General features: G+C 38.7%; 5 protein-coding genes across 5 annotated transcripts; 2 read left to right on the top strand and 3 right to left on the bottom strand.

Annotated features, from left to right (window-relative positions):
* Positions 1-714: 714 nt before the first annotated feature.
* Positions 715-3,722, bottom strand: LOC117300407 (rhodopsin, GQ-coupled-like). The gene is made up of 2 exons (XM_033784194.1): positions 3,499-3,722; positions 715-2,323 (listed from the first exon to the last, which is right to left on the bottom strand). The coding sequence occupies exon 2, from the start codon at positions 2,283-2,285 to the stop codon at positions 1,149-1,151; it is 1,137 nt and encodes a 378-aa protein (XP_033640085.1). The 5' UTR covers positions 2,286-2,323; positions 3,499-3,722; the 3' UTR covers positions 715-1,148.
* A 612-nt stretch (positions 3,723-4,334) lies between these two features.
* On the bottom strand, positions 4,335-6,154 carry LOC117300412 (rhodopsin, GQ-coupled-like). Its single transcript, XM_033784199.1, has one exon. The coding sequence runs from the start codon at positions 6,136-6,138 to the stop codon at positions 5,023-5,025; it is 1,116 nt and encodes a 371-aa protein (XP_033640090.1). The 5' UTR covers positions 6,139-6,154; the 3' UTR covers positions 4,335-5,022.
* Positions 6,155-7,684: 1,530 nt separating this feature from the next.
* Positions 7,685-17,851, bottom strand: LOC117300047 (probable ubiquitin carboxyl-terminal hydrolase MINDY-4). The gene is made up of 15 exons (XM_033783718.1): positions 17,684-17,851; positions 16,359-16,478; positions 15,663-15,918; positions 15,144-15,418; positions 14,415-14,779; positions 13,784-13,937; positions 12,864-12,980; positions 12,153-12,340; positions 11,737-11,800; positions 11,161-11,297; positions 10,492-10,555; positions 9,969-10,130; positions 9,408-9,588; positions 8,787-8,859; positions 7,685-7,856 (listed from the first exon to the last, which is right to left on the bottom strand). The coding sequence occupies exons 1-15, from the start codon at positions 17,747-17,749 to the stop codon at positions 7,808-7,810; spliced, it is 2,271 nt and encodes a 756-aa protein (XP_033639609.1). The 5' UTR covers positions 17,750-17,851; the 3' UTR covers positions 7,685-7,807.
* Positions 17,852-18,843: 992 nt separating this feature from the next.
* Positions 18,844-20,967, top strand: LOC117299803. The gene is made up of 3 exons (XM_033783326.1): positions 18,844-18,984; positions 19,524-19,656; positions 20,460-20,967. Exons 1-3 carry the CDS (start codon positions 18,891-18,893, stop codon positions 20,659-20,661), a joined length of 429 nt encoding a protein of 142 aa, XP_033639217.1. The 5' UTR covers positions 18,844-18,890; the 3' UTR covers positions 20,662-20,967.
* Positions 20,968-22,027: 1,060 nt separating this feature from the next.
* LOC117299784 lies at positions 22,028-23,336 on the top strand. Its single transcript, XM_033783299.1, has 3 exons — positions 22,028-22,124; positions 22,527-22,683; positions 23,059-23,336. The coding sequence occupies exons 1-3, from the start codon at positions 22,037-22,039 to the stop codon at positions 23,228-23,230; spliced, it is 417 nt and encodes a 138-aa protein (XP_033639190.1). The 5' UTR covers positions 22,028-22,036; the 3' UTR covers positions 23,231-23,336.
* The last annotated feature ends 1,346 nt before the right edge of the window (positions 23,337-24,682 follow it).

The following is a 24,682-nucleotide window of genomic DNA, read 5'->3' as shown; positions in this document are numbered from 1 at the left end:
CATAACTTACGTTTTTACATGCAAACAAATTTCTCACTCGAAAAGTGAGATTATTTTCATGCCTTATTTCGTAACTTTTGACTATCTGCCAATCACCAAGAGAGGGCGCTCTTCACCAGGTAATGTCAACAACTTTAGGAATAGGAGAAGCATGAGTGACGGTCACTGACAGCAAATACTTTGTGTTTTGCGTGTCTTTGATTTTGTATTTTAGATTTAGCCAAACTGTATTTTGTTGTTCATAACACATTGCCAGCATAAACCAAACTGTTCTGGAACAGGACGTACTGGACACGAGTTCCCCAACGATAACAAGCGGTGTGCATGAGTTTTTGGGAGTGTTTCTTCTCGGGTAATTAGCAAAAATTCCAAAATGCTGACCTACCAAAAATTGAGAAGAAATCTTAAGTTTAGTTGTATGACAATGTATCTGATTTAATTTTCAAGAGGCTGAGAGACTTCTAAATATTTTTTGAGTATTTTTGAATTTTTAGCATTTACCATTGTTTACTGTACGAGTTGTGCACCCTTACCTGGTAGGTCTGCTGCCCTCTAGTGGCAGAGCTTTCAAAAAGTCTCCCATTGAGTGTATGCATTCATTACAAATTTACAGTTAAGTGTAGATTCTTAAAAATAATCTACACTTTCATCAATAGAGTGACGTCACAGAAATAGTTGAATGCGGTACCCTTGATTAAGCACAGAAGCATTCGGTTGTTTCCGATAAATTGTATTTAATATAAAATAGTTATTACATAATAACAAACCTCACACCTTTAAACGAAACATTAATATAACATGTACTGCCATCTTGGTTAAGCATGCTGTTCATGAATACGTTTAAAACCGGGCAAAATTGTACCAATAACTTTGATCAGTATTTCTCCTATATAGTAATATTGTTAGGCACTATTTTATAAACAAATGCTTTGAACTCGAACTGAGCTATGGATATAAAGTATGAAAACTTATACACAAACGTACAAAACTGGCCTTGCTCGTTTTTGGACTGATTCCCCAAACCAGGGTACCAGCTTTTTAAGCGGTACAGACCAATGTTTCATCTAGTAACCTCATTGTGATTATTTTCAATAATAACAAAGCAAACAAAAAATTCCAGCTTCTGTTTATCCTGACCTCTCAATTATTTATGATTTGCAACAGCATTTGGCTGTCAAGTATTTGATGGTATCCGACGGCTCTTCTATCTCTGAGTATTTACATCGCAGGATCAGACGCAGAACCCTCTTAAACTGCGGGTGTTTTGCTGCGTATATTATTGGGTTGAGGAAGCTGTTGCTGAGGAATACCACACCACCGATCACCAGGAAACTCTCGTTGTTCGGGAAGTAAAGGGCCACTGCGTAAGGGGTTATACAGATGAAGAAAGCACAGACTGTAATGAAGAGATTTTTGGTGATCTCGAGTTGTTGTCGATTGAGCCGATCCCGGCGTTCGGCACATATGACGACAGTGCTGTCTGACCTCTGGAAGGTCGGGTTGTCCCCGGACCTCTGGAAGGTCGGGTTGTCCCCGGAGCCGAGAGACTCGTGCTTAGTGTCAGTTGCCGCATCCATCTGCTTCTTGAAGTGGCGACGGACGTGATAGAATATCATGACATAGCTGGTTATGATGATGATTAATGGGAGGGGGTAACCGGCGAAGAGTTGAATCCTTTCAAACATTTTGGCCTTCGGGTGGGTCTCCAGGTTTGAGCACGTGTGCTGCTTCTTACCGTAGCCATAGTCACCAATGCCGCAAAGAGGAGGGACTATCAGAATAGCAAATGCTACAATCCATATGATCACGACATTAATAACGAGGTTGCATTTGGTGTACAGAATACGGTACCATTTCATAGGACTCTTGATAAGAATCAACCTATTGAGAGCGATGGAAGCGAGGTTGTAGAGACTGGCACAGGCACTTGTGTATAGAAGCAAGCCTGCGTTGTAACAAGGAGCTTCCGTCGACCACGGCCAGCTATTACCAGGGGAGATCAGCGCAACTGCACTCATTGGCATTGCCAGGCCTGTCATAAGGTCTGCAGAGCTGAGGCTTACCACGAAGACATTAGTTGATGTTCGGAGTTTCTTGCTGAATATGACAGCAAGAATGACCATGCTATTACCAGTAATGCTAGTGACCGATATCAGGATGAAGCAAACACCCAAGACGACTCTTACAGGATAGCTATGGACAGCCGAGATACTCGTTGTAGTCATTGTTGTGTTCGGCAGCCATGAAACAGTCGTAGAGTTTGAAGTTGTCTCGTTGATATCCATTTTGTGTTCACAGTCATTGTTCTCAGTTGAGAAAACTCCTTGAAAAATAAAAAATTGTAAGGAAGTTATGTGGAGAATTTTGTAGTACAAATACTTGTTGTTTCTTGTATTTCAACTACGAGATGTGTCAAGTATAGTTTAATCCGAGAGGCACAAAGTGAAACACAAGACTTTATGTCACGCTAAAAACGGTCATGTCTGAAATTAACAACTTTTTAGTTTTTATTATAGTTATAAAAATGGAAACAATATGGGTTTTATTCGAAAAGGGAATGGTATGTGTGGGCTTTCTTACCAAAGTTGGTATCCCTACCACAGCTGGTGTATTTGAGCTGAGGTCGTTTTACCATTAAGCAAAACTCAGTTTCCCCATAGTTTATGCATGCCCACTGAACCCCGGTTCGATTCCCGAACCGGAGTCTTGGATCTTGATTTGGGGTTTTCGGTCCCTACCTGGCTCCTTGGGTTTTCCTTATGAATAGGATTTGTGTTCTCCCACGTCTAAAACGGAAACTTCTTCCTTGTCTTCTTTACAAAAAGTTTGTGTGAAGATTCAATACGGTGCTAATGCAAATTAATTTTTTTTCTTCTCTTTTTTCTTTGTCGCTGTTTTAATTGTAAACCATGAGTAATTCAGCTTTTGGCTGCGATTCATGTTCTATTTAATATAACATTTTGAAATGAAATGAAATGCTTTGCCTACTACATAATTCCAATTCAAGTTCAGAAGAAAATTTTGGAATGTAAGCTCTAGGTCACCCATGCCCAACATCCTAAGCTGGTTGTTCTCTTTCGATCTTTCGAAACAGTCCAGGACTGCATTGCCTACAAAAACACCTTGCCTTTGTCAAACCACACCACAGCTCAACTTTTACACAACGTTTGAAGTCAACAACATCGAAGCAACATTGCCTCGGCATTAACGTTGAGTGCAATAGTAAGTTTTACTCAAATACATGAAATCAGTCTTCTGGCTGTCGATTGTTCGCGTATTGATACAATCAACGTCACTGGCAGGTGACATTCAGTATTTCCCAAGGTTTGGCAGCCATGATTCCATTTAGACGCTTTGCCGACTGCATAGTTCAGATTCAAATTTAGAAGAAGAACGTATGGATCGGAAGCCCTAGGTCCTCCATGCCCAGAACTAATTAAGCTGACTTTCTCTTTCTAAAAACAGAAGTTATGACCGCATAACATAAAAACAGCTAACCCCTTTTCAGACAACACCACAGCTAATTATTTTATACCACGTTTGTGGCCCGCACCAAATCACAACAACATTTCCTCAGATTTACCGTTGCCGATCGTTCGCGTATTATACAGTCAACGTCACTAGCAGGTTCAAAATCATTTAGCATGTCCCACGGTTTTGCTTTGAAAAACTACCAAAAGGCTCGGTGGTAACAAAATTTATGCAAATAAGCCTGGAGAACATTTCGAAAGGTGAGAATAATAATACTGTATAGAAGGAATGCGAGTCACTAAAGAATCATATAGGCGTATAATGTATACATGTACTCTAATAAAAGAATCGAAACCCAGTTTGAACTTGTTTATTTGGACAAACCTTGTTTTCCAGGGTACTTTGGTAAAAAACCTTGAAGTTTTGTTAAGTTGGAATGTTTGAAGAGTTGTTTGCCAAGTACTTTTTATAGACGTATAAGGAAATAAACGGTTTTAAAGTTAACATTAAAAACCCAACTCGGTGTACGACATTGTGAATAAAATGAGCAGGGTAGATGGCCCATGGAGGAATATATACTTATTCCTTTATGGACGGCCTCCGCTTTCGATTAAAACCGGACCTTCTTCAGAGGCATAACCAGGTTCAAACAACATATCCAGTAAAAAGAGGGGCAAAGGATTATAGGGAAGGGATCTAGAAGAAGTGGGACATTTATATCTTTTCAAAGTTTCTTTTCTAGAAACACTTGGTGGCTATGAACCAAAAGGGAGTATACTGAGCATACGATATGCAGTACGTTTCATCCATTGTGAAATCAAATAATAATAATAATAATAATTTCCATTTATATAGCGCATTATATGAAATGGTGATACCAATATAAATTGGAGAGACTATGAGCAGTGACTCACAAATTTTTGTTTAAAATAGTTTATTGTGGTTTTTTTATTTGACAATTCACACAAAAATACAAACATGATAAAGCCCTAAAAACCTTTATAAACATTTAACTGAAACCATCAAGAGGAAAGGTATAATAAAGAGCACCATGGGTACATCTAGATTTTACAAAAGGCAGACAGATAAGAAGTATGAATAGCAAAGTTATACCCAGAATGAGGTGACAGTATAGGGTTTGTTAGGACAGTCAAAAATGAACGCACTGTCACCATTTTATGAAAACGTTGAAATTCGGGGGAAATTGTACAAATAAGTTTGATATTAGGCCTAAGGTATTTCCTTGTTTGTAGTGTTATCGTTATGCGCTGTTTCGTATGTACACATAACGGATTTGAACCCAAGCTATGGATTTAAAGTATGACAACTAACATAAACGTACAATACATTACAACGAAAAAAATATATAATTATCAAAAATATATTCAAGCCTAACTATATTTTGGACTGATCCCCCAAACCAGCTATGGATACAACTATGTTTCATCATTGAAGCGGTACCAGACTATTTTTTCACCCGACCTCATTGTGATTACTTTAAATAATAAATAAGCAACAAAAAGTTCCAGCTTCTGAGCATTGTTCTCCGACTTATGACTTGCAACAGCAAGCTTTCAAGTGTTTTATGGTATCCGACGGCTCTTCTATCTCTGAGTATTTGCATCGTAGCATCAGACGCAGAACCTTTTTAAACTGAGGGTGCTTTGCTGCGTAAATAATTGGGTTGACGCAGCTATTAATGAGGAAGACCGCACCTCCAAACAACAGGAAATGGTCGTTGTTCGGAATAAAGAGAGCCATGCAGTATGGAGTTATGCAGATGAAGAAAGCACACACTGTCATAAAGAGATTTTTGGTGATTTCGAGTTGTTGTCGGCTGATCCGATCCCGGCGGGAGGCACGCAATACGGCAGCGTTGTCTGATGTCTGAAAGTTGTCGATGCTCCCGGAACTGGAGGAGACTGGGATCGTGATGTTGCCATCGTTATACATCTGCTTCTTGAAGTGGCGACGGACGTGAACGAAGATGATGATATAGCTGGTGATGATGATGATAAATGGGATGGGGTAGGAGCCGAAAGTTTGAATCTGTTTAAACGTCTTGGCCTTCGGGTGGTTGTCCAGGTCAGTACACGTGTGCTGCTGCTTGTCGTAGCCATAGTCACCAATGCCGAAAAGTGGAGGGACTGTCATGATGACAATGGCGGCAATCCAATTGAATACGACATTGATAACGAGGTTGCATTTGGTGTACAGAATACGGTACCATTTCATTGGGCTCTTGATAAGAGTCAACCGGTTTAGAGCGATGGAAGCGAGGTTGAAAAGACTGGCAGTGGAACTGGTGAACAGAAGCACGCCTGCGATGTAACAAGGGGTTTCCGTCGACCCCGGCCAGCTGTTGCCAGGGGTGAGTAAAGCAACTGCACTCATTGGCAACGCAAGTCCTGCCAAAAGGTCTGCAGAGCTGAGGCTTACCACAAAGACATTTGTTGATGTTCTGAGTTTCTTGCTGAAGATGACAGCAAGAATGACCATGCTGTTACCGGTAATGTTGATGACCGCGATCAGTAGGAACAAAACACCCACAACGACTCTTACATGATAGCTGTGGATAAACGGTATACCGATACTCATTGTTGTCATAGTTGTATTTGGCAGCCACGAAATAGTCGTAGGGTTGTACATTGTCTCGTTGGTATCCATTTTGTTTTCACGTTCTCAGTTGAGAAATACTCCTTGAAAAGGAAAAAAAATAAAATAAAATAAGTGAAAGTATTATGTGGTGGGTCTACTTAAGCTGGTCTTTGCACCAATTGATGAATTCTCAATTCAGTAATTTAATACACTCACTTCATTATTTCGACGGACATCTCATCACTTTAAATATTAAAGCGGAGGTATCTCCATGTTTTTTCAATAAGGTTTGCAAATGTTGGATTTAGTTATCAAAGTTGCTACAGTTGGTAATTTCTAGAGTCATTTTTGTTGTGAATGTTAATGTGAAATTATTATTTTGTAATACGTAAATGTCCACCAAGGACAACATCTTCCGCTCATATTTAAACCCAAATTATTTTAAAGTCAAACAATAACGCAATCGTCAAAATGGCTCCTTGGTCCCAATAAAATAGTTAGATTGATTTGCTTTTATTTCATAAACATCAGCACAAAAAAAAAAAAAAACGATGCAGAGATTCCGATTGAGTATGTACGAGCATGGAGAAAGATATACGAAGTGTCTATAAGAAGATACGAAGTATCTTGTAAAAAGGTACGAAGTGTCCAAAGTAATTTCGTACCTTGCAAAGGTCAAAGGTTCGAAGTGTCCAGGGTACGAATTGTCCTGACACCTCCTAAACCAGGAGCAGAGAGATCACCAAAGTCTCACGCAAACTCCTGTAATGCTCAATTGAACAATGGAGGTAGATTGAACCACAAATGGCGGAACAATTATTTGATTCTGAATATGGTCAGCAAAGCAAGCCATGTAAACATCATAACTGAGCTGATAGTCGTCGTCTCTCCAAATAGTCCTGAAAAATGCGACTGCATATTTCTACCTCCATGATTATACCATGGCAATAGACTTACCCTTTTTTCAGATGACAACACCAATCAATCGAAAATCCTCCCTCAACAGTCACGTCGATGCTATCAACTCAAATAGTGTCAAGCTGGGTAATCACGTCTTGATAGTTAAAACCAATGGCATGTTTAAACTCACAAGTTTTTCAGTAACAGGATGACTCCGCAATTCGTGGCTAAGCTTGAGAGATATTTTGTTCACCACGAACGACGCGTACGAGTACATTATGCAACTTATGCAACTTAGCGTGGTATCGTTTAAGATGGTTTAAGCATATAGAGCAAGGACCAGTTTAAGCCCGTGTCCCAATTGGCGGCTACGGTCTATTGGTCTAAGTAGCCATCTCGCCATTCATGGGAACAATAGCATGACGTCAAAGGTGGAGTTTAACTTCCAAAGATGAGGGAGTTTAACTTCCAAAGATGACGAAAAAGCCAAGTAGCGGGTAACAAAAGATGTATACAAAATTAGCCTCTATGACAGTACCAAAGGTTATAAATAGAAGGATGTGAATTACAAACAAAATACGAGCAGCTTAGGTAGTGTGTATTTCACTTTAAGATAAAAGAACTTGTATGTACTTGCAGTTCGGACAAGAACTTGTTTACAGAACAAACCGTCCTCATTTCCAGAGTACTTTCCTGTAATAGCCCTAAGGTTTTGGCAGCCAGTTAGGAAGTACACACAATCTTACCATGACTACGCGTCTTTTTGCCCGGAGAAACATGACTTGGACAGTGTTTTGTCAACAGAGGGCGGTTTGAATGTAAATAGAGGTCACATCGTCTATAAGATTGGCTCTGTATTATTCCAGTTTACCACAGCATCTGGCCACCTACAACAACAACAAAACAAAAGAAACAATGTCAATGTCATGAATCTGAATTATATACCCGGTACACAGCAAAAATCCCTAATGAAAATATAACACCAACTTGTTGTAGAGAAGACATAAAGAAATTTCAGTTTATAAGCCAGGTAGTGACTGAAAACCCCAAACCCCATGCAAGGCTCATGTCCAGACTCGAACCAGGGTCCACAGAGGTGAAAGTTATAGGGGAAAATAATTGACTGCCTTAATGTTAGGTGGGAATGTCTGGGTGGGTGAAGGCGGGGCAAAGTCTGGGTTGGAGGCAAGCACAAAGAATTTATACTGACCCTTATATAAATGTTCTAAAAAGTCTAGGTTGCATCTGATGAAGTATTTGTTGCTACCACAGCTCATGCAATTTTTGTTATGTTATTTGTTAATCTTTTAGTAAGACCACTATCTTCCTTCTTTTTACCTATCATACTAACACAGATAGTTTGTAGTATTGTCTCAAAATTCTCGAAAGAAGAACAAAGTTTTAATTTCAAATTTGTAGAAAAAATCTTTTTGGAAAACAGTGAGACACTGCAGGGAAATCAATTGATGCACTATACAGAGTTGTTCTTTTGGTACTCTGTGTAGTTGCTTGTCTAGATGTGCTTACAGGAGGGAAATTGTGGTTTGATTTTTCTGTAGGAACTGTACTTACATGACTTATGGTATATTTTGACATTGTGGGGGGCATCCCACAAAGTTTTTTATAAGGAAAGATTAAAGAAAAGGAATCATAGACAACACCTAGGGAAAGCCCACAATGCGGCCGTACTAAGCATGACTGCCAGTAAAAATTGCCTTGTGTTGGGGTCCCAGGCACAAACTTTCTGGCAGATAACTGTTTGGTTTTAAATGATATTTATAGAACAAATAAGGAAACAAAATTAAAGATGTTCTTACTTGGTTCTGATGCAGTGCTCAAGTGGAGGTACAAGGTCGTCATCATTGTGATCTGGGCAGTTCTGAGTTGTGTCTATGAAACGAAAAAAAACAAAAAAAAAATAACAGCTAAATCTAAATCATAAAAACTTTGATTGGTACACGAGAGCGGTAGGTGACAGAAGATAAACTAAAGCAGGAACAGTTTTTAATCAAATCCAAACCTCCTCAACCATGGAAGACAATATTAATTAAGAATTAATATATTAATTGATTTATTGCTAAAATCAAATTGCAGCCAAAAGCTGATTTATATGAAATTTAAAATATTGAAAACTAAAGCACTTGGCGTTTAAAAATGATTGCATTTGTGTCAATGTACAAGTATTCTTCAATACTCAGACTGAAAAACAACTGCACTCATCCAGTCCTGTATTTACTGTCTGATGCTAAAATCACTCGCCTCGGCTTTGTGGTCTAGCACAAGTTTTGAGCCCTGGCTCATGTTTGTACATTTGTAAATAAAGATTTTACTGCAAGCCGAAGCATAACTGATTTTCCACCATAAAACATCAAATTATATTACACCGAAAAATTTCCCCCAGGGCCGGCCCCTCAACTCTCAAAAGCTTCTCAACTCACCGATACTCAGCCTAATCTCATCCTGCTGTCTTGATAATCCGTCGTAATAATACAGATCAAAACGACGTTCCACCTTCCAATCACCGAGCAACTCTTTCTTTAAGCAGAACAGAACGCTGAAATGACTCTCGCTGCAGACGACCCAGATTGGATTACGCGGCGTCTTATAATTACTCCCAACCTGAAATAGAATCAAAACAATAATAAATTTATGGATTTCCTTTGAAAGTGGAGCCGAGTAAAAATTTTGAAAAGGAAGACGTTGTTAACCATATCTTTTCTTCCATGGGATTGGGGCGGGAAGGGGGTGCTCAGTGATCAGTCTGATATAACTCTGCTCTGTGACTTAAGAATTGTGACCAACAGTTTTCCAGTCTTTGAACTTGTTTCTGATATTTAGTTTGAACTCCGTATTTTGACTTTGGACTTGTTTCTGTCATCCTGTCTAGTTTTAACTGGTTATTTCAGTCTTTGGGCTTGTGTTGCTGTTGATCTAGTTGAAACTGGTTTTCTCAGTCCTTAGACTGTTTGAACTGACTCTCAGATGTCCAATATCCTCACCTTGACCGACCCGTAATGTTCGAACAGCGAGAGTAGTCCAATATCACTCCGGCTGTTCACACCTCTCAGTATCATCTTATCCTCACTCCCAGAGTCTAACTCCATCACATCATTGAAGACATTGGAGACTGCTCTGCCTGTGAGAATGAGGTTGACCATATCCTGTACAAAAAACAAATTATAAACTGGCATAGGAGGTAAGGGGCCCTATTTCTGTTCAGCAGAAAATATTACTTTTAACTCCTTCGCAAGCAACAAAATCAAGGGTTTCAACAGTGCACAGTGTGTGCTTTTGTGAAAATGTATTTCTATAGAAACCAACTATATAAACACAACACAGGCCTCAAAATAACCCACGACACCCACATCAATTGATGTGGTGCCCTAAACTTTTGCTGTGGTGCCCTTTGCAAAGTTCCGACACGACCTGGCAATTTTCTCATAGAAGTGCCTCTTACCAGAGGAAAATTGCTGCGCTCGTCAGATGCATGGATAAAGGCCTGTGAATGTAATCATTTTATACCTGTGTACAATAGCCATGCGCTCCCATCAGCTTGTTGGTTGGCTCATCCATGTCACCAATGACCCTGGGGAAACAATGCAAAAATAATCAAAACCAAAATAAGAAAATGTTCAAGAAAACAAAGTGATATGAGGCTTCTCCATTGTAACTTACTCCATTGTCTTGGAGACACGCAGGGTGGAGTACACTTTCCGGAGGAATCGGAGCTAACCTTCCTCACAAAAACGATTTGCATATGGTTCTACCCACAAGTTTTACTAGAAATTCCCCCCCCCCCCCCTCATGCTGGGGTCAATTCCATAGTAGCGTTGTAGCTAGGGCAATTTTTAGTGGTGGGCATTCTGATTCGAAAGTTGGCAAAGTCAAGACTAGATGTTGAGCAGCGCACGCAGCAGGACACCACCATGCGGGCATAAGGAATGGGTAAGGCCATTATAGGGGCGCCGCCCACCGTGGCTACAACGCTGGCACTGCTTAATGTTAAGCAAATTTCGTACTAACTGTGGCAGATGTTGGTGGCCAACATTCATGTCCACTATGGATTTGCACTGTTATGTCATTCATTTTCAAACAGTAAGGTGAGCATGCATTTTTGTGTGCTTACAATAAGCAGACTCCTATAAGTTCAAAATTTGTGAGAAACTTGAATGAACGACCAAGATGACTTACTTCTCTATGGTCCTTGAAAATATTGTAGAGTACAGAGCCAGTATACAACCACTGCATGTGTTGGATTCATAAACGCCGATATGAGCCGAAACAAACTCCAGCAGTTCTTCTTTCTTCTTGAAGTGATTTAGAACCAGCTGAGGATATAACAAAAACAGTCATTAGCAAAAATTAAACAATATTGTACTAGCACAAGACTATCCAAGTTTTGAAAAGATGTAATATTATTTGGTTTTACCCTATGTGTGTAAGCACTGATTACAAAGCACTTTTTCGAGTTCTGTGAAAACAATCACAAGCATGTGGGATTCAAACCTATGACCTTTACCAATTGAGAGCAGTGTCTTACCAACTAGGCCACCGGTAGCTAGAGGCTTTTTGAATCCTATGTTTTAGCAGCAGGTACCTAAACAATTTGATAGATGTTAAATTTCCATCGGGATAAAGAATGTTACTTGGTTTTCCAAATAATACCATGTAAAGATGTTTCAAGGGACTTTCAAATTCTTAAAACAAAAATGTCATTATGTTTGTTTATGAGAGTTAACAGTTAGTAATCTCTTCAAAAAAACTTACATTTTCTGTGAGTCCGTCATTTTTGTATCTCCCTGAAGAAGTAAATTGTGACCTTGATGAGAGTCTGAAAGGGCAAATTAAAATGTATTCATACATGTATCTTAAGAAATAACTTGTTTATGAAAATATAAAAAAATCCTTGCCAAGAGTTGAAACTCTCTTTTGATAAGTGTTGATTCTGAAAAGAACCGCCAGTTGACAATTCAAAGTTTCTTTCTCCTGCAGACACTCGAACCATACTGATCAAAACGCTTGAGTTGTCAACCACCAGTTCTCAAAACTCAAATGATTCTACTCCCACATGCAAAGTTTCAAATCCTACTTCAGAACTGAAACCAAAACCTTGTTTTCCACCAAGTTAAAATGACACTGAAAAAACTTGAGGCAACAAAATAAATTCTGAGTTTGAGGCTTACGTGACAATGATGGCGTGTTTCTTTTCTCCTGCTCTCCATACAATGTCACAAAGAGCCAAAGCTAAACACTGACTTCTTTCTCGACTTGTTGGCTGTAAACTGGCTACAGTGGAGATCTTGTTTTCTCCAAAGAGTAAATGTTGCATAATGCAGGCTTGGATGGATGCCAATACACCACACGGTCCACCCTAAAGCAAAACAAATAACAAAAGATTTGCAGATCAATGAGCAAGTCCAACACACGCTGTCTTGTCATTCGTTGTCTACCATTATATTTCTGGATAAATGTCGTCTTAAGTGTCTCACTTTCAGAGAGGTTGCAACTTTGTTGTTTTTAAATATCCTGTGAGGAGTTTGTCAGACCGGCAGCGCCCTTTTCCAGAATTGTTTAAGGTCCATTGTTTAGGTTTAGATATTTAAGTGAAGAATTTAATGATTCAAGCTTAAAATTTACTTTGTTTGAAACAATCTTTACATGCAGTACAGGACTAGCTGTTTGCTGAAAGAGACCACAAAAGACTAATAACTGCATGGTGACACTTAAAGTAGAGATATGATTCCGGATTTTTACCTTGTGTTTATTAAAAGTTAAAGTATTTATTACTTCTCTGCTTTCCACAGACCAAACTGTTCTTGACAAGACAGACACCGAAAGGGAGCTACCGTTGTCACGAAGACACAAATCAAAGTAAAGACATGGCTCCTAATTACCTTGTGTTGTACGATACCAAACTCCAACTTGTTGATGTCATTAAATCCAAGCCCTTGCATCTTCCATTCCTCGTTGAAAGAGCCAGACGTAGAACCAAACAACAGATTCTTCAGATCCTGGATATAAATCAAGGTAAATAATATTATCATTATTATAAGCTTCTACCGATGATACCAAAGATGCCTTAAAAGTATTCACTGTAGCTCACAAGCCTGAGGAAACACTGGGGTACATGTATATTATACGTCTACTCTTCCAGCTAACACCGTAGCTTGAAAGCCTGATAAGACCTGCACAATTAAGTTTCCTTCAGACATTGCAACCAATTCGTACTATTTTTATTATAAATTTTCCGAAATGAAACGATGGTTGCCTCATAAGTGAACTCAAATGCTGTGGCTTGCAAGCCTGAGGAAACTTGTAAACAAGGGTGATTGCTACGTGAACCAGAAACACTGAAATTAGCCCCTACTCTTCAACACTAGTGTTCTGGGCTCTCTTAAGTGCACTACCAATCCTGGTACAGCTCATGTTGTCCAATCCAAAGTAATCAATTATGCTAAAGAATCTTGCTCTAAGACACAAGTGCCATGACTGGGACTCGAACCCACACTCTACTGATCACAACACTAGAGCTCCAGTCTAGCGCTGTTAACAGCTCGGCCCCCACATCCCATTACTGTTCATACCACAAACAAGTACATTCTAGGTAATAAAAAAAATAGTCATATTTAGCTTTTAGCATCAGGACTGGGTTTGTAAAAATATTGAATATTGCTTTCAAAGACCAGACACTCCTAGAGACTGAGATGTTTTTCAAGGATCATACATTCAGATACATCTAACGTCTTATAAAAACAATGCCTCATAATGTGAGAGAGAAAACTACAACATTAGGTGCTAATTTATCTTGTCTTACAATTGCCTGCTGTTGCGTGATGGGTCTTGAATCTGCCACTTTTGTAGTAGTTTTGACTGTGGGTCTCAGCTGCAAATTATTAAGATCATCATCAAGGTCATCTATATCTCCCAACTCTATGTCTCCGAGGGTCTGCTTCACTGTCGAGACTCTCCTAAGAAAAAAAAAGAAAAAATCAGATTTCTTTAAAGGCAAGAACAGCAGTGGCTGAAAGTATATCACTCTTCAAAGTGATAGATAAATAGAAGATTAATGTCTTCAAAAAGTAACTGGGGTAATATTGATTCTGTGCCTACAACTAAAAGAATTGCCAAAAGGTCTCCTGACAACTAGAGAAAGCAAGTAAAAAATGATTAGGCCAATTAAGAACTCATTCCAAATCAAAGGTAGTGACAGTAATAATGAATCCCCTCGATCTACTAAATGAAAGTAGTAAAGTCGCAGCCAATTGCTTTGCTCCGCCCAGGTGGTAGTTAAAAAGCAGGACAGTTTCTACAGAACTGAGAAGTCTCCCGAACTCCAAAAATCAACTCAACAGTAGCAGTTAGTTTTCAAAAGAAAATGTACCTAGCTAGTAGATATACACACGGGGTTATCGCAAATTAAATATTCAACTGAAAGAATGACATACCCCTTTTCTGTCTCTACTTTCCCCTTGGATGTCGTCACTTTTGTTCTCCCTGATTCTGGTCTAGGTCTCCCGGATGCAGAATTACTTCTCTCCCTTCCTCCGTCTACATTCTCGCCTTCCATCTCCGTCACAGACCTGCGGTTTCTAGACTCTGGGCGTCTTGTCTCAGTTTTAATGATGGACTCATCATTTTCAGAGTTTTTTGAGACTGGTGGGTCAAAGTTGAAGCCTAGATCTTTGAGACGGTTGCGATTTGCTGAGGGTTTCTCAGAATCAAGTTTGATATCACGACTTGAATCAAGGGACGAGTTGAAGTTTGTCTTAGCTGGTGTTGCTTTCTTTGATGATTTCCTCCTGTCAGAGCTCTGAAGTTTAGATGAAAACAAATTCTCACAGACTGATAATTTTCTGCCATTTTTCACAAAATTAGTTTAGCAGTAAAAAGTTCTCTACTTTTTGAAAGCAATTCTCAGTAGTCTGAAATTGCAAGCTTTTGATAAGACATCATTTTCTACATTTTTGTGATTAGACTTTTTAAAGGCCTTGAACTTAGCTCTTGAAGGGGCAAAGCAGTCTTCTTCTAAGGGGCACTTCTAATGAGGAAAATGTAAATTTGTATTGAAACCTTTCAAAGGACAATGCACCACAGCAAAAGCACAGGGCACCATGGCAACTGTGGGGGGTTAATTCAAGGCCTGGAATATGTTTCCAGCCAAGTTGTTAACTTACATCAAGGCTGCTAGTTATCGGACCACCAAGACCTCTACTCCTAGAGGCACTTCCTGGTCGAGCACTACTCCTCTTTGGTACGGCTTCTTCTTTGACAGTAATCCCACTGCTGCTACCATTGTATGGTTTCCCAATCAGTCTCTCTTCTGCAGAGCCTGGATAGGTCTCAGGTTCTTTGACCATCGGTCGTTCCCTCATTGTAATGACCGGGGTAGGGACTCTATTTGGTCTGTAAGTACCGCCTACGTCTTCTTGAGGCAGGCCCAGCCCAGGTTCTAAATAAGAAAATCAATAATACAATCTGTTTAATCTGAAATCTTTACTGAAAGACAGCTAAGAAAATGTACTAATTAAGTATGGTTTGTGGTAACACCATGTAAAAACCTCCTTTGTGAGTAATGAAAGTTTTCTTCAGCTCGGTTTTCGGTCAGTGTTGAGTAAAGATTTCATTACAAATTTATGGGTAAATTTGCGAAAAAGCATTAACAGGGGTGGAAAGTTTATTGATGGAATACTTACCGAGCTCATTCATATCATATAGTGACGATTTAGCTGGCTTAGTTGGAGAAGTTTTCTTACTCCCTCTGCTCTTTTGACTACTGCTACTGTTGTTGATTTCCTCTGAAGAGGGCGCACTGTCTCTTGTCTTTGATGATGACCCAGATGATGATGATTGAAGCGGGACGTAGTCTGATTTAGAAGAAGAGTTTAGCGCCCTCTCTAGAAAATATTTGGTGATGATTTCAATCATGGATCGTAGCGGATAGGAATGCTCCTAAAATAAAAATGCAAAAAACACAACACTTGTTTAATTTTGTTCAGGTTGATTGTGGCCCTTATAATGTTTCCCATAGACTTTCAGACTTTCCAGTGCGAGTGCACTTTGCAAAATGAAAATGGCCTTGCTCTCTCTAAGATGTTGTGTTTAAAGCTCAGAATGTTTGGGATTCTTAGACAGCTTCAGATGTTAGATGTAATCGCTGGATCATGCTAGAAGAAATTCCAATAATAATATATAAAAATAAAATAAAGACTCAGTAGGCATAAATTGAAGGAAAAAACCCATCGAATTTTGAAATTACACTGTAGTTTCATTGCCGACAACTAAACACCAATTAACCAGCCACTAAGTTCAAGTAAAAATAAATTCAAACAACCCAAGAGTTAAACAATTAATTAAGATTAATAAAGTTCTAAGGAAAGAAACAAACTAACTTTATTTTTCTTGAGTAGCCTCTCAATGTTTACTTCCCTTGCTAACTGCGCTCTGTTGCTGATGCTACCTTCTCCCCTTGGCATTTCTTGATCCATTGATGAAAGACTCGATTTAAGTCCCTGTAAACGGGATGACAAAAACCACACAAATATCAGTAGAATTACAAAGCCTGGGGTAAATTCCTCCATTTTCTCTATTCTCTAGCAAAATAAAGTTTTAACTTGTTCCAGTATTCGGTATGACTTGAATGCTGCATTCAAAAAAAGTCAAAGGTAGGAACAAACTTTGTTTGGTGTCAATTAAATGACACTGAAAAATTGTGGAATTTCTACTTGTTAACTTGACCGTCACCTTCCTGACCTTGCCAAGTTGCCTTCCTTGACTTGACTTGAGCATGTTAAAGGCAGTGGACACTATTGGTAATTACTAAAAATAATCATTAGCATAAAACCTTTCTTGGTGACGAGTAATGGGGAGAGGAGAGTTTTATGGTATAAAACATTTTAAGAAACGGCTCGCTATGAAGTGCCACAGTTTTCGAGAAAAAAAGTAACCTTAACGCACAAAACTTTGTGTGAAGGGCGTTTTTTTTCTTTTTCATTGTTATCTTGGAACTTCGATGACCGATTGAGCTCAAATTTTCACAGGTTAGTTATGTTATGCATATATGTTGAGATACACCAACTGTGAAGGCTAGTCTTTGAGTTTGACAATTACCAATAGTGTTAAACTGTTAGTGTCCATGCACTGCCTTTAAGTTAGCCCCACTTGTGTGGCCAAGGCTAGCTGAATCCTTAGTCTCGAGTTTAATTAGTCTTAAGTTTATTAGGATAAAATAAGGGAGTAATTGCAGAATGCCCCGCAGCCCGAAAGAACCTTTGGATAACTTTCTGTATGGCGCCACCACTTTTTCACTCATTTTTAGAAAAAGGGATATCTCATTGAGGTAAATTAGATACTATATTATTTCATATCGAATGAAAAAGTGGTGGCGCCTTACGGAAACTTTTCCGAACCTTTTTTTTACCAAGTGGTAAGTAAACAAATAAAATCTGTAGCGAAATTATGTCCCCTTTTTGGGGCTTTTGCCTTTTTTGGTGGAAGGATTACCACGTTCTGTCACATACAATCATATCATGTCTACACCAGTTTTTAATTGCATGGTGTCAAGGTTTATTGCAAAAAAATTACTTTAGAATGTTGATTTTCGGCGTTTTCCCCATCAAAAAGCTATTGTCCGGAAACTAGGCCAAGCTATACGTTCACGTTCACGTTGGCCGTTGGCGTTGGCGATGACACTTTTTTGTATTTTTTAAATAATTACCTTTCTACTAAGATATTCTCGGACCAACGACGCAGCCACATTCTCCACATATTCGTTTTCGATCATCGTTTGTGAATCTGAATCACAATCAGCAGTTTCAACTGTAAAACCATACAAATCTCAGATACAATTTTGCGTAGAAACAAAACTTGTTTACCAAACGGGCGGCGCCATATTGGTCTGGCAATCGACCCTACTCAAACTAAAACCATTCGATTACTCGGTTACTGGAGTCGATTAATTGGCGGTCATGACCTCTATGGTCATGACTCACTGCTCTTTTAAAATTGAAAACAACAGAGGGCGCAATGACTATAATTCCTACTATCCTTTTTCTGTGTTTAAAGTTTTGCAAAACAAACAAGGGCAGTACCGTTGTGGCAGGAGATCCCCCTATTATGGCGAACTATGTACAGACGCCCTCTTTTTAATTATCCATCTCCGGCCCATTTTTAATTCCCCATAACCCCACCCCCCCCCCCCCCCCCCCCCCCCAGTGCTATCAGCTGACTGCCTTTTTAATTGTAAAGAATATAATTTTTTATGTTGGTTTAATTGGGTAGGACTACCGCATAGCTTTTTTTGTTTTTGTTTTCAAAGTAGTGTGACAGTTGAAACTGCACACTCGCTTAAATATAAGTGAGTCCACAAGGGGGTGGGGGCAGGCGTGTTTATTGTTTCGTTGTCTGTTTACTCATGGAGGAATAAATTTATTCCTCCATGGTTTACTGTATCAAATGAGTGCAGACGGTAAGCCCCCATCCATTCACCGGTCACAATATTTGGATCGCAGAGTACGGAGATGCACATGCACTGATTGATATTTAAAAAAAAATGGCTGAAGATACCTCATGTCAAAATGAAACAATGGTTTATAAAGTCAAACAATCCCAGAGTGATGCATTGCGTCCTCCCCTTGCACTTTACTCTACCCCCACTGTGCGCTAAAACATGGAGGAAAATCCGTCATCCAGAACTCAAGCCTTTGTACTCAGTCATTATGTGAACTCAAGGGGGTTAACGTGAATAACCCTCTCAAAAAAAACTTCTTCGTATTCATGATGCTTACAAAAGCCACTGATGTATAGCAACAAAGAGGGGATAAAACCCTCTCATGGCCACAATTCAGTCTGCTCAAAGGACGGGGAGTTGACCAGAAATCTGCACTATACATGTACAAGGAGTTGAAGGACTAATATTTAGCAAGATGGCGTCGAATCGCTTCAGTTTTCTTCTACCAGTTGTTGTTTTATTACTGGCTGGAGTGGGGAGTCTGATGTCCATATCGTATACAAATGCAGGTAAGGAACACCTTTTATTAATCCAGTTATGTGCAGAGTTTTGTCCAAAGAAGACATTATTTTATAGAGTTTACATAGCTTTTATTTAGCCAACGTAATTTTGTACTGTTTGGTTACGACTTTCGCCAACTCATTGGCATTATTTAACAAAACTCACAAACCACCAACTAGCTATGGAAACAAAGTTCATGAATTCTACCCATAGATATTTATTTATACATAACCATTGTTGTATCTTTAATAACATCTTTAATTGTTGGATAACATGTTCTTCTTTTTCCCCCTTCTTATGACTCCTTTAAGTTTGAAGTAGTTTCATGTTTTTAAAGGAGTTCACGAAGTTCCTGTTGCTGTTCACAAAAAACGTTTTTTTTAATCGGCATGTTACCTGGCCTCTTGTTTCACACCTACAATATTATAATTATGTTAACCGCTTTGGCGTCTTTTAGGCGAATTTTGGCGCCATATAAATACTGTTTATTATTTTTTTAATTAATGTATAATATTATTAATATAATTTCTTTTGCATTTGTATCCAGTAACTACGCCACAGCCACGAGAGATTCAGTATTATGGGACGGAGCGAGTCGGCACCATGGTGGCAGTGATCATGGCGTTTGTTATCGTACCATTGGGAGTCTTTGGCTTCATTATGATATTTATCTGTAACATGTAAGTATAGCTTTGTGTTTAGATTAATAAGTGGACAAGTCCAGCAGTCTTGTGATTTTCATTTGAATAAAAATAATTGCTTAGATGCAAACTTTAATCGGGGATAAGGGATAATAATTTTTGTTTTACCGTTTTTTTTTTTACACCGACATGTATTAGCAGCGTATAGGCCTACTTAGTAATGTCGTCGTGGGTTCGAATCCCATCTGAGTAAAACCTGTGATTTTCACATTTAGATTGATTTGGTAATATAGTGTAATGTCCACAAAGATAAAAATGAGAAAACTTCTCTTCTACAATAAGTCATTGTTCAAATAAAGACACTGCTGTGGTCTTTAGAACAATTATGCGTATCCACATCTGGGGTTAGTGAACATTTTGAGCAACCACAACCATATTGGTCATGCAAATTTCACCACTCGAGGAACAATAGCACCATACTCTATTATTATATATTTTTTCATATTTCAAACAATTTTTTTCTTCTCCATATCATGGGATGAAATTCGGCCAAACCCACTCACTAAAACAACAGTACATCTCTTGTGTGTTAAACACAAATTATTGTTTGGTATGGTGCCTCAATCATCATAGGAAGTGAAAACAACCAAACATGTGATGAGAGATATATGTACATCAAATGATCTTCATTGGGATTTGAACCCAAGACCCCTGACTCTCCGGGCAGATGCTCTACCAACTGAACTATGATGCACTATACACACCCTCAGGTTTCCCATCACACTTTACGATACGTGTTAGTTATAGTCAATAATAGTTTAATTATTCGATTAATCTTACAGAATAATCTACTGCAAGAAATCCCGCCAAGCCAAGACTCCATCCTTCGAAACGAAGCCACCATTCGACGATGACATACCAGATGAAGTCAAACAATGGAGTGATACGAGCGACACAGAGGACGAGAAAGAAATCTCAACCTTCTACATGTTTATGGAAACGAAAAATGACATACCTGACATTTTGTCGCCAGCAAATATGTAACATTCTTTCCCCATCGATCAATATAATTTTACATATTTTGGTAATAATTGTACGTATTATGGTAATGATTTTATCAAAATGGTGTGCTAGAATGCGGTACTATCTAACAGAAATGAAATGGTTAAAGATCAATGCCCAATAGCAGAAAATCTCCCCTTCTATGTTTGTTGAAACAAAAAATTACACAGCTGACATTTTGTCACCAGCAAATATTTTAAACCTCAATATTCGTATGTCATATTATTTGCTAATAATTTTATCAAAAAAGTTAACTAAGAAATGAAAAGGTTTAAGATCAGTGCCCAATTTCAAAGAGCTGAAAAATGTCTTGCTAAGCGAAAATTAGCAAGATCAGTATCAATACATGTTCAGTACAAGTTAGATAACATTTTGGCCAGCAGGCCTATCCTTATTCTTGTATTAAAACATAATTTTGAGTTTTGTTTGGATTAGGGTGTAAATAAGGGTGAGCCCAGACATGTTGGGGGGGGGGGGGCATAGCTTGTTAGAGGGGGTGCGAGCCTAGTTTTCGATTTAGTCAGTAAAGGGGTGATCATGCTTCAATACAAAGGTTTAGGATAAAATAAACCAATAATTTTAAGGTTCTCACAGTGTTAGCCAATAAATGCAACTTTCAGCTGTGCCGTTTTGGACAGAATATTTTTGATAATCATCATTTGAGCCAATTAGGCCTATGTATAAATAGTAAAAAGTAAAAGTTTAAACACTAATAATTTCACCTGTAGTGGTTTTAATCATCTCAACCGTTGTAACCTTTTTAAAAATAGATATTTTTTACCAAATATTAACAATGCAATAACAGTAATGTTTTGAATGTACTGGCGTGGGTCATTAACTTTTTTTATAATTTTTTTACTGTAATAAACACGTGCTCTGTGAAACTTCTTTGACATTCTTCTGGTCTTTTTGAATAAAAATATCGGCAAGACAACTACTTAGAAGTTCAATGTACATTGTTCGTTCCTATTCTTGAATGGTCTCTACTTTCACATGATCGTCATAATGTCAGAGTTAAAAGGCAACACTTTTTTCTTTTTTTTTTGGGGGGGGGGTTGCAGCAGTTCTTGTCATATCTCATGTAGGCAGACAAAATTGGAATAAATGCAACCAGTCTTGTCGCATTGTTCATCTGTAACGCGCCCTATCAACTGGTAGACCATACACACCTATTTGACTGAATCGGTGAACCATTATCAGTTTTATCAATACTATCATTGTGTTTAATAACTGTCCGTGTCAAGCACAAAAAAAAGTGAAACTGCGACTTGGAGAATGGGATCGCGAAACAGTTCGAGGTCCACTCCCGTAGCGTGAAGCTAGAGGGTTCACATTGACGTGAGGACCCGTTGGAAAGATGGATAGTTCTTGGTGTTGTCGCTTGCTGCCGGCGGTTGTAACACTTACTGGAGTTCTGAATGATCTTGGATCATGGATGGTTACAGGTGCGTCTCAATTTTGTGTAATTTTATGAGTAAAGCCTACTTTACTATTGTGTTTAGTGTTTAAATTGTCCATGCCTTGATGCGTTTTGTCATAACATGCATTACAAGAAATCAACATTGCTTTAACCGTGTCCAGCCATTGTTGTCTTTTAATGGCACTGGAGACTATTGGTCAAGGACCAGTATCTTCACTGTAGTATCCCAAAATATGCATGAAAGAACATTACTTGTTTTGATTTTTTGTTTTTCGAGACGCTTGCCCGGCGACCCGTTAGGGCCTATAATGTCCCAGAAATCAACCCCACTATCCAAGTCCCCATAATTTTTAAATCAAAAGTTTTCGATTAGAAAACTTGTGTGAACATTTTTTTGGCACGTGTTTTATTATTCTCCATCGTATAGCTTACGAACCGGTGGTTCCACCACAGCAGACCCCCCGACCAATGCCTTATCAGTACACTGGTATCAATAGAGCAGGAACAGGCGTAGCCTTGGTTCTAGGCTGTTTAATCGTCCCAGCTGGACTCATTGGCTTTCTAGTCTTGGTCATCCATAAATGGTAAGTGTTACTTTGGTGTCAAATTTTATAAAGTTTATGGTTAGCAAAACCAAATTCCAATAGCAACTGTTAACTCGCTGCTTGCGTCATAATGATTTAGTATCGTTTCTGAAATTATAGTTCTATATACATCGACAGTAAAGTTAGTTTGGTGTTGGATATTGGACATTCACATTACGTTTATAAGCAACATCGATATTCGCTATACACACATTATTTATCTGAATGTTCAATTCAATAACTAACTTTACTGTCATCTCTATATCCATTCATTCTCAGCCATGAGTAAATAGCTTCACCTTTATTTGAAATCCCCCTCTTAAAAATGATGTCATGTTTTAAAAGATGTAAGAAGTTTGATTTTTTATATTGTAGTGTCACTGTCTGCAGAGAAATGAGAAAATCAAAGACCAAGGACGCACCAATCTTCAAAGATCCAGATGAAAGAGTCAAGTGGCAGTCAGCGATGTTGCTGTATATAGATGACAAGTCTGAAAAAGCGGGAAAGAGTGACGAGGACATCTGCTTTGAAGAGACAACTATGTGAAGGGCGCCACCAAATTACTTTAACTCTTGAGCCACAGAGGGCGCCGGAGGAGCAGCGGATAGTAATTAGGGCAATTGACGAAACATTATTGTAAAGAATGTAAGTTGGGTTTGCTAAGTCATAAAACATCTTTCATTAAAAGCAAGATTTTTGTGAATTTCTTAATAATTATATTTAAGAGGGCTACTTTATCGAAGTATTTATTATAAACATATTTATTGTGTTCTATTTGAGGTAAAGTTTGTTCACCCCAGTGCATTTACTAAATATTTTGCTGAATGATTATTGTTTTCCATTATATGGTGCTTAACTGAGAATAATAAAAAAAACATTGTGTTTACTGAAATTAAGGAAGAAAACTGTTTGCATTATTTTACTCTCTGTTTGATTCATGAATTCAAATACATATCTTTACAATTCGCATTTCAAAAGGGCTCGTGCTTAATTTTGTGCAAAGAACATTTTTATAGGTGTGAGTCTTCTAAAGTGTGAGTAAATACTAAAACTAACAACACGAGATCTATCCGCTATAGTATCTTATTGATCCTGTGCATTGGCTGCCATCTTTGGTGTCAAACAATGGATAGGAGACGTGTACGCACTGCATGCGCACTACTCTCAACCAATGATAGCTCTTCATTTACCTCAGTAAGGCGACTGTTTGGGGCTTATGATGACGTCGTATAAGGGGCCTATCGCGACTTATCGCGACACCGTGAGGGCTTTCCTCATGGTGTCACGAACACCCACCTTCCCTCTGTCCTCAAATATGTTATTACCATCTCTCAATCTAAACTACATCTTAAAGCTACACGATACGATCGTATATCACTCTTGTCGTGCCAATGTTTTAGTCTTGTCAATTCTTAAGCTTCGATGACCGACAGGCTCCCAACGCTGTCCCCGGACACATCCGTTGCCTCCGGGCACAGAAACACGCAAGCTTCTCCTAAAGGCCGTAGAATCACATCTAGACTGAGGGCCGTCAGCAACTACCACTCCAGTCGCTCTCGCTTCGTATACACACCATAGGATAAGCTTATAGATTTCTTATAGGTGGGAGGAGTATCGCCCCCCTCATCTTAACAAAACATTCACTCTAGAGGCTTCAAGTGAGTCAATACTTGATGTAATACTACAAATGGTGTTGTGCGCACGTTCTCTCTTTACCCTGACATTTAAAACCGGCTGCTGCAATATTAATGACGGGTATGAGCAGGTGTTTTGGGTACGAGGTTATCATCAGATATTGAAATGTGTCTATAGCTAGTCTGTCAAATGGCTGGGAGTCTAGCAAGATATTTGAATACATTTCATTAAGAACTAATAAAGTACATGTACTGTATAGCGATAACAATTACTGTCCGTTGAGAACATGAGCACTGAGTTCTGATTGTTTTTTTATTTTTATATTTCTATATCAGGCCTGTATTCTTCATTTCTGAAAGGGCA

The sequence above is a fragment of the Asterias rubens genome, chromosome 15 (genome assembly GCF_902459465.1).
Source record: "Asterias rubens chromosome 15, eAstRub1.3, whole genome shotgun sequence".
Lineage (NCBI taxonomy): Eukaryota > Metazoa > Echinodermata > Asteroidea > Forcipulatida > Asteriidae > Asterias > Asterias rubens.
This window is presented reverse-complemented; position numbering and strand designations above follow the sequence as displayed.

Bases quoted from the DNA above. Each gene is read 5' to 3' on its own strand.
- LOC117300412 (XM_033784199.1), bottom strand. From the start codon at position 6,138: ATGGATACCAACGAGACAATGTACAACCCTACGACTATTTCGTGGCTG.
- LOC117300047 (XM_033783718.1), bottom strand. From the start codon at position 17,749: ATGATCGAAAACGAATATGTGGAGAATGTGGCTGCGTCGTTGGTCCGA. The intron at 14,780-15,143 runs GTAAGTTAACAA...TCTAAACTTCAG, and splicing joins CGATAACTAGCAGCCTTGAT to AGCTCTGACAGGAGGAAATC. The intron at 10,131-10,491 runs GTATAAAATGAT...TTTTTTGTACAG, and splicing joins CGCATGGCTATTGTACACAG to GATATGGTCAACCTCATTCT.
- LOC117300407 (XM_033784194.1), bottom strand. From the start codon at position 2,285: ATGGATATCAACGAGACAACTTCAAACTCTACGACTGTTTCATGGCTG.
- LOC117299784 (XM_033783299.1), top strand. From the start codon at position 22,037: ATGGATAGTTCTTGGTGTTGTCGCTTGCTGCCGGCGGTTGTAACACTT. The intron at 22,125-22,526 runs GTGCGTCTCAAT...TCCATCGTATAG, and splicing joins TGGATCATGGATGGTTACAG to CTTACGAACCGGTGGTTCCA. The intron at 22,684-23,058 runs GTAAGTGTTACT...TTTATATTGTAG, and splicing joins GTCTTGGTCATCCATAAATG to TGTCACTGTCTGCAGAGAAA.
- LOC117299803 (XM_033783326.1), top strand. From the start codon at position 18,891: ATGGCGTCGAATCGCTTCAGTTTTCTTCTACCAGTTGTTGTTTTATTA. The intron at 18,985-19,523 runs GTAAGGAACACC...ATTTGTATCCAG, and splicing joins CATATCGTATACAAATGCAG to TAACTACGCCACAGCCACGA. The intron at 19,657-20,459 runs GTAAGTATAGCT...TTAATCTTACAG, and splicing joins ATGATATTTATCTGTAACAT to AATAATCTACTGCAAGAAAT.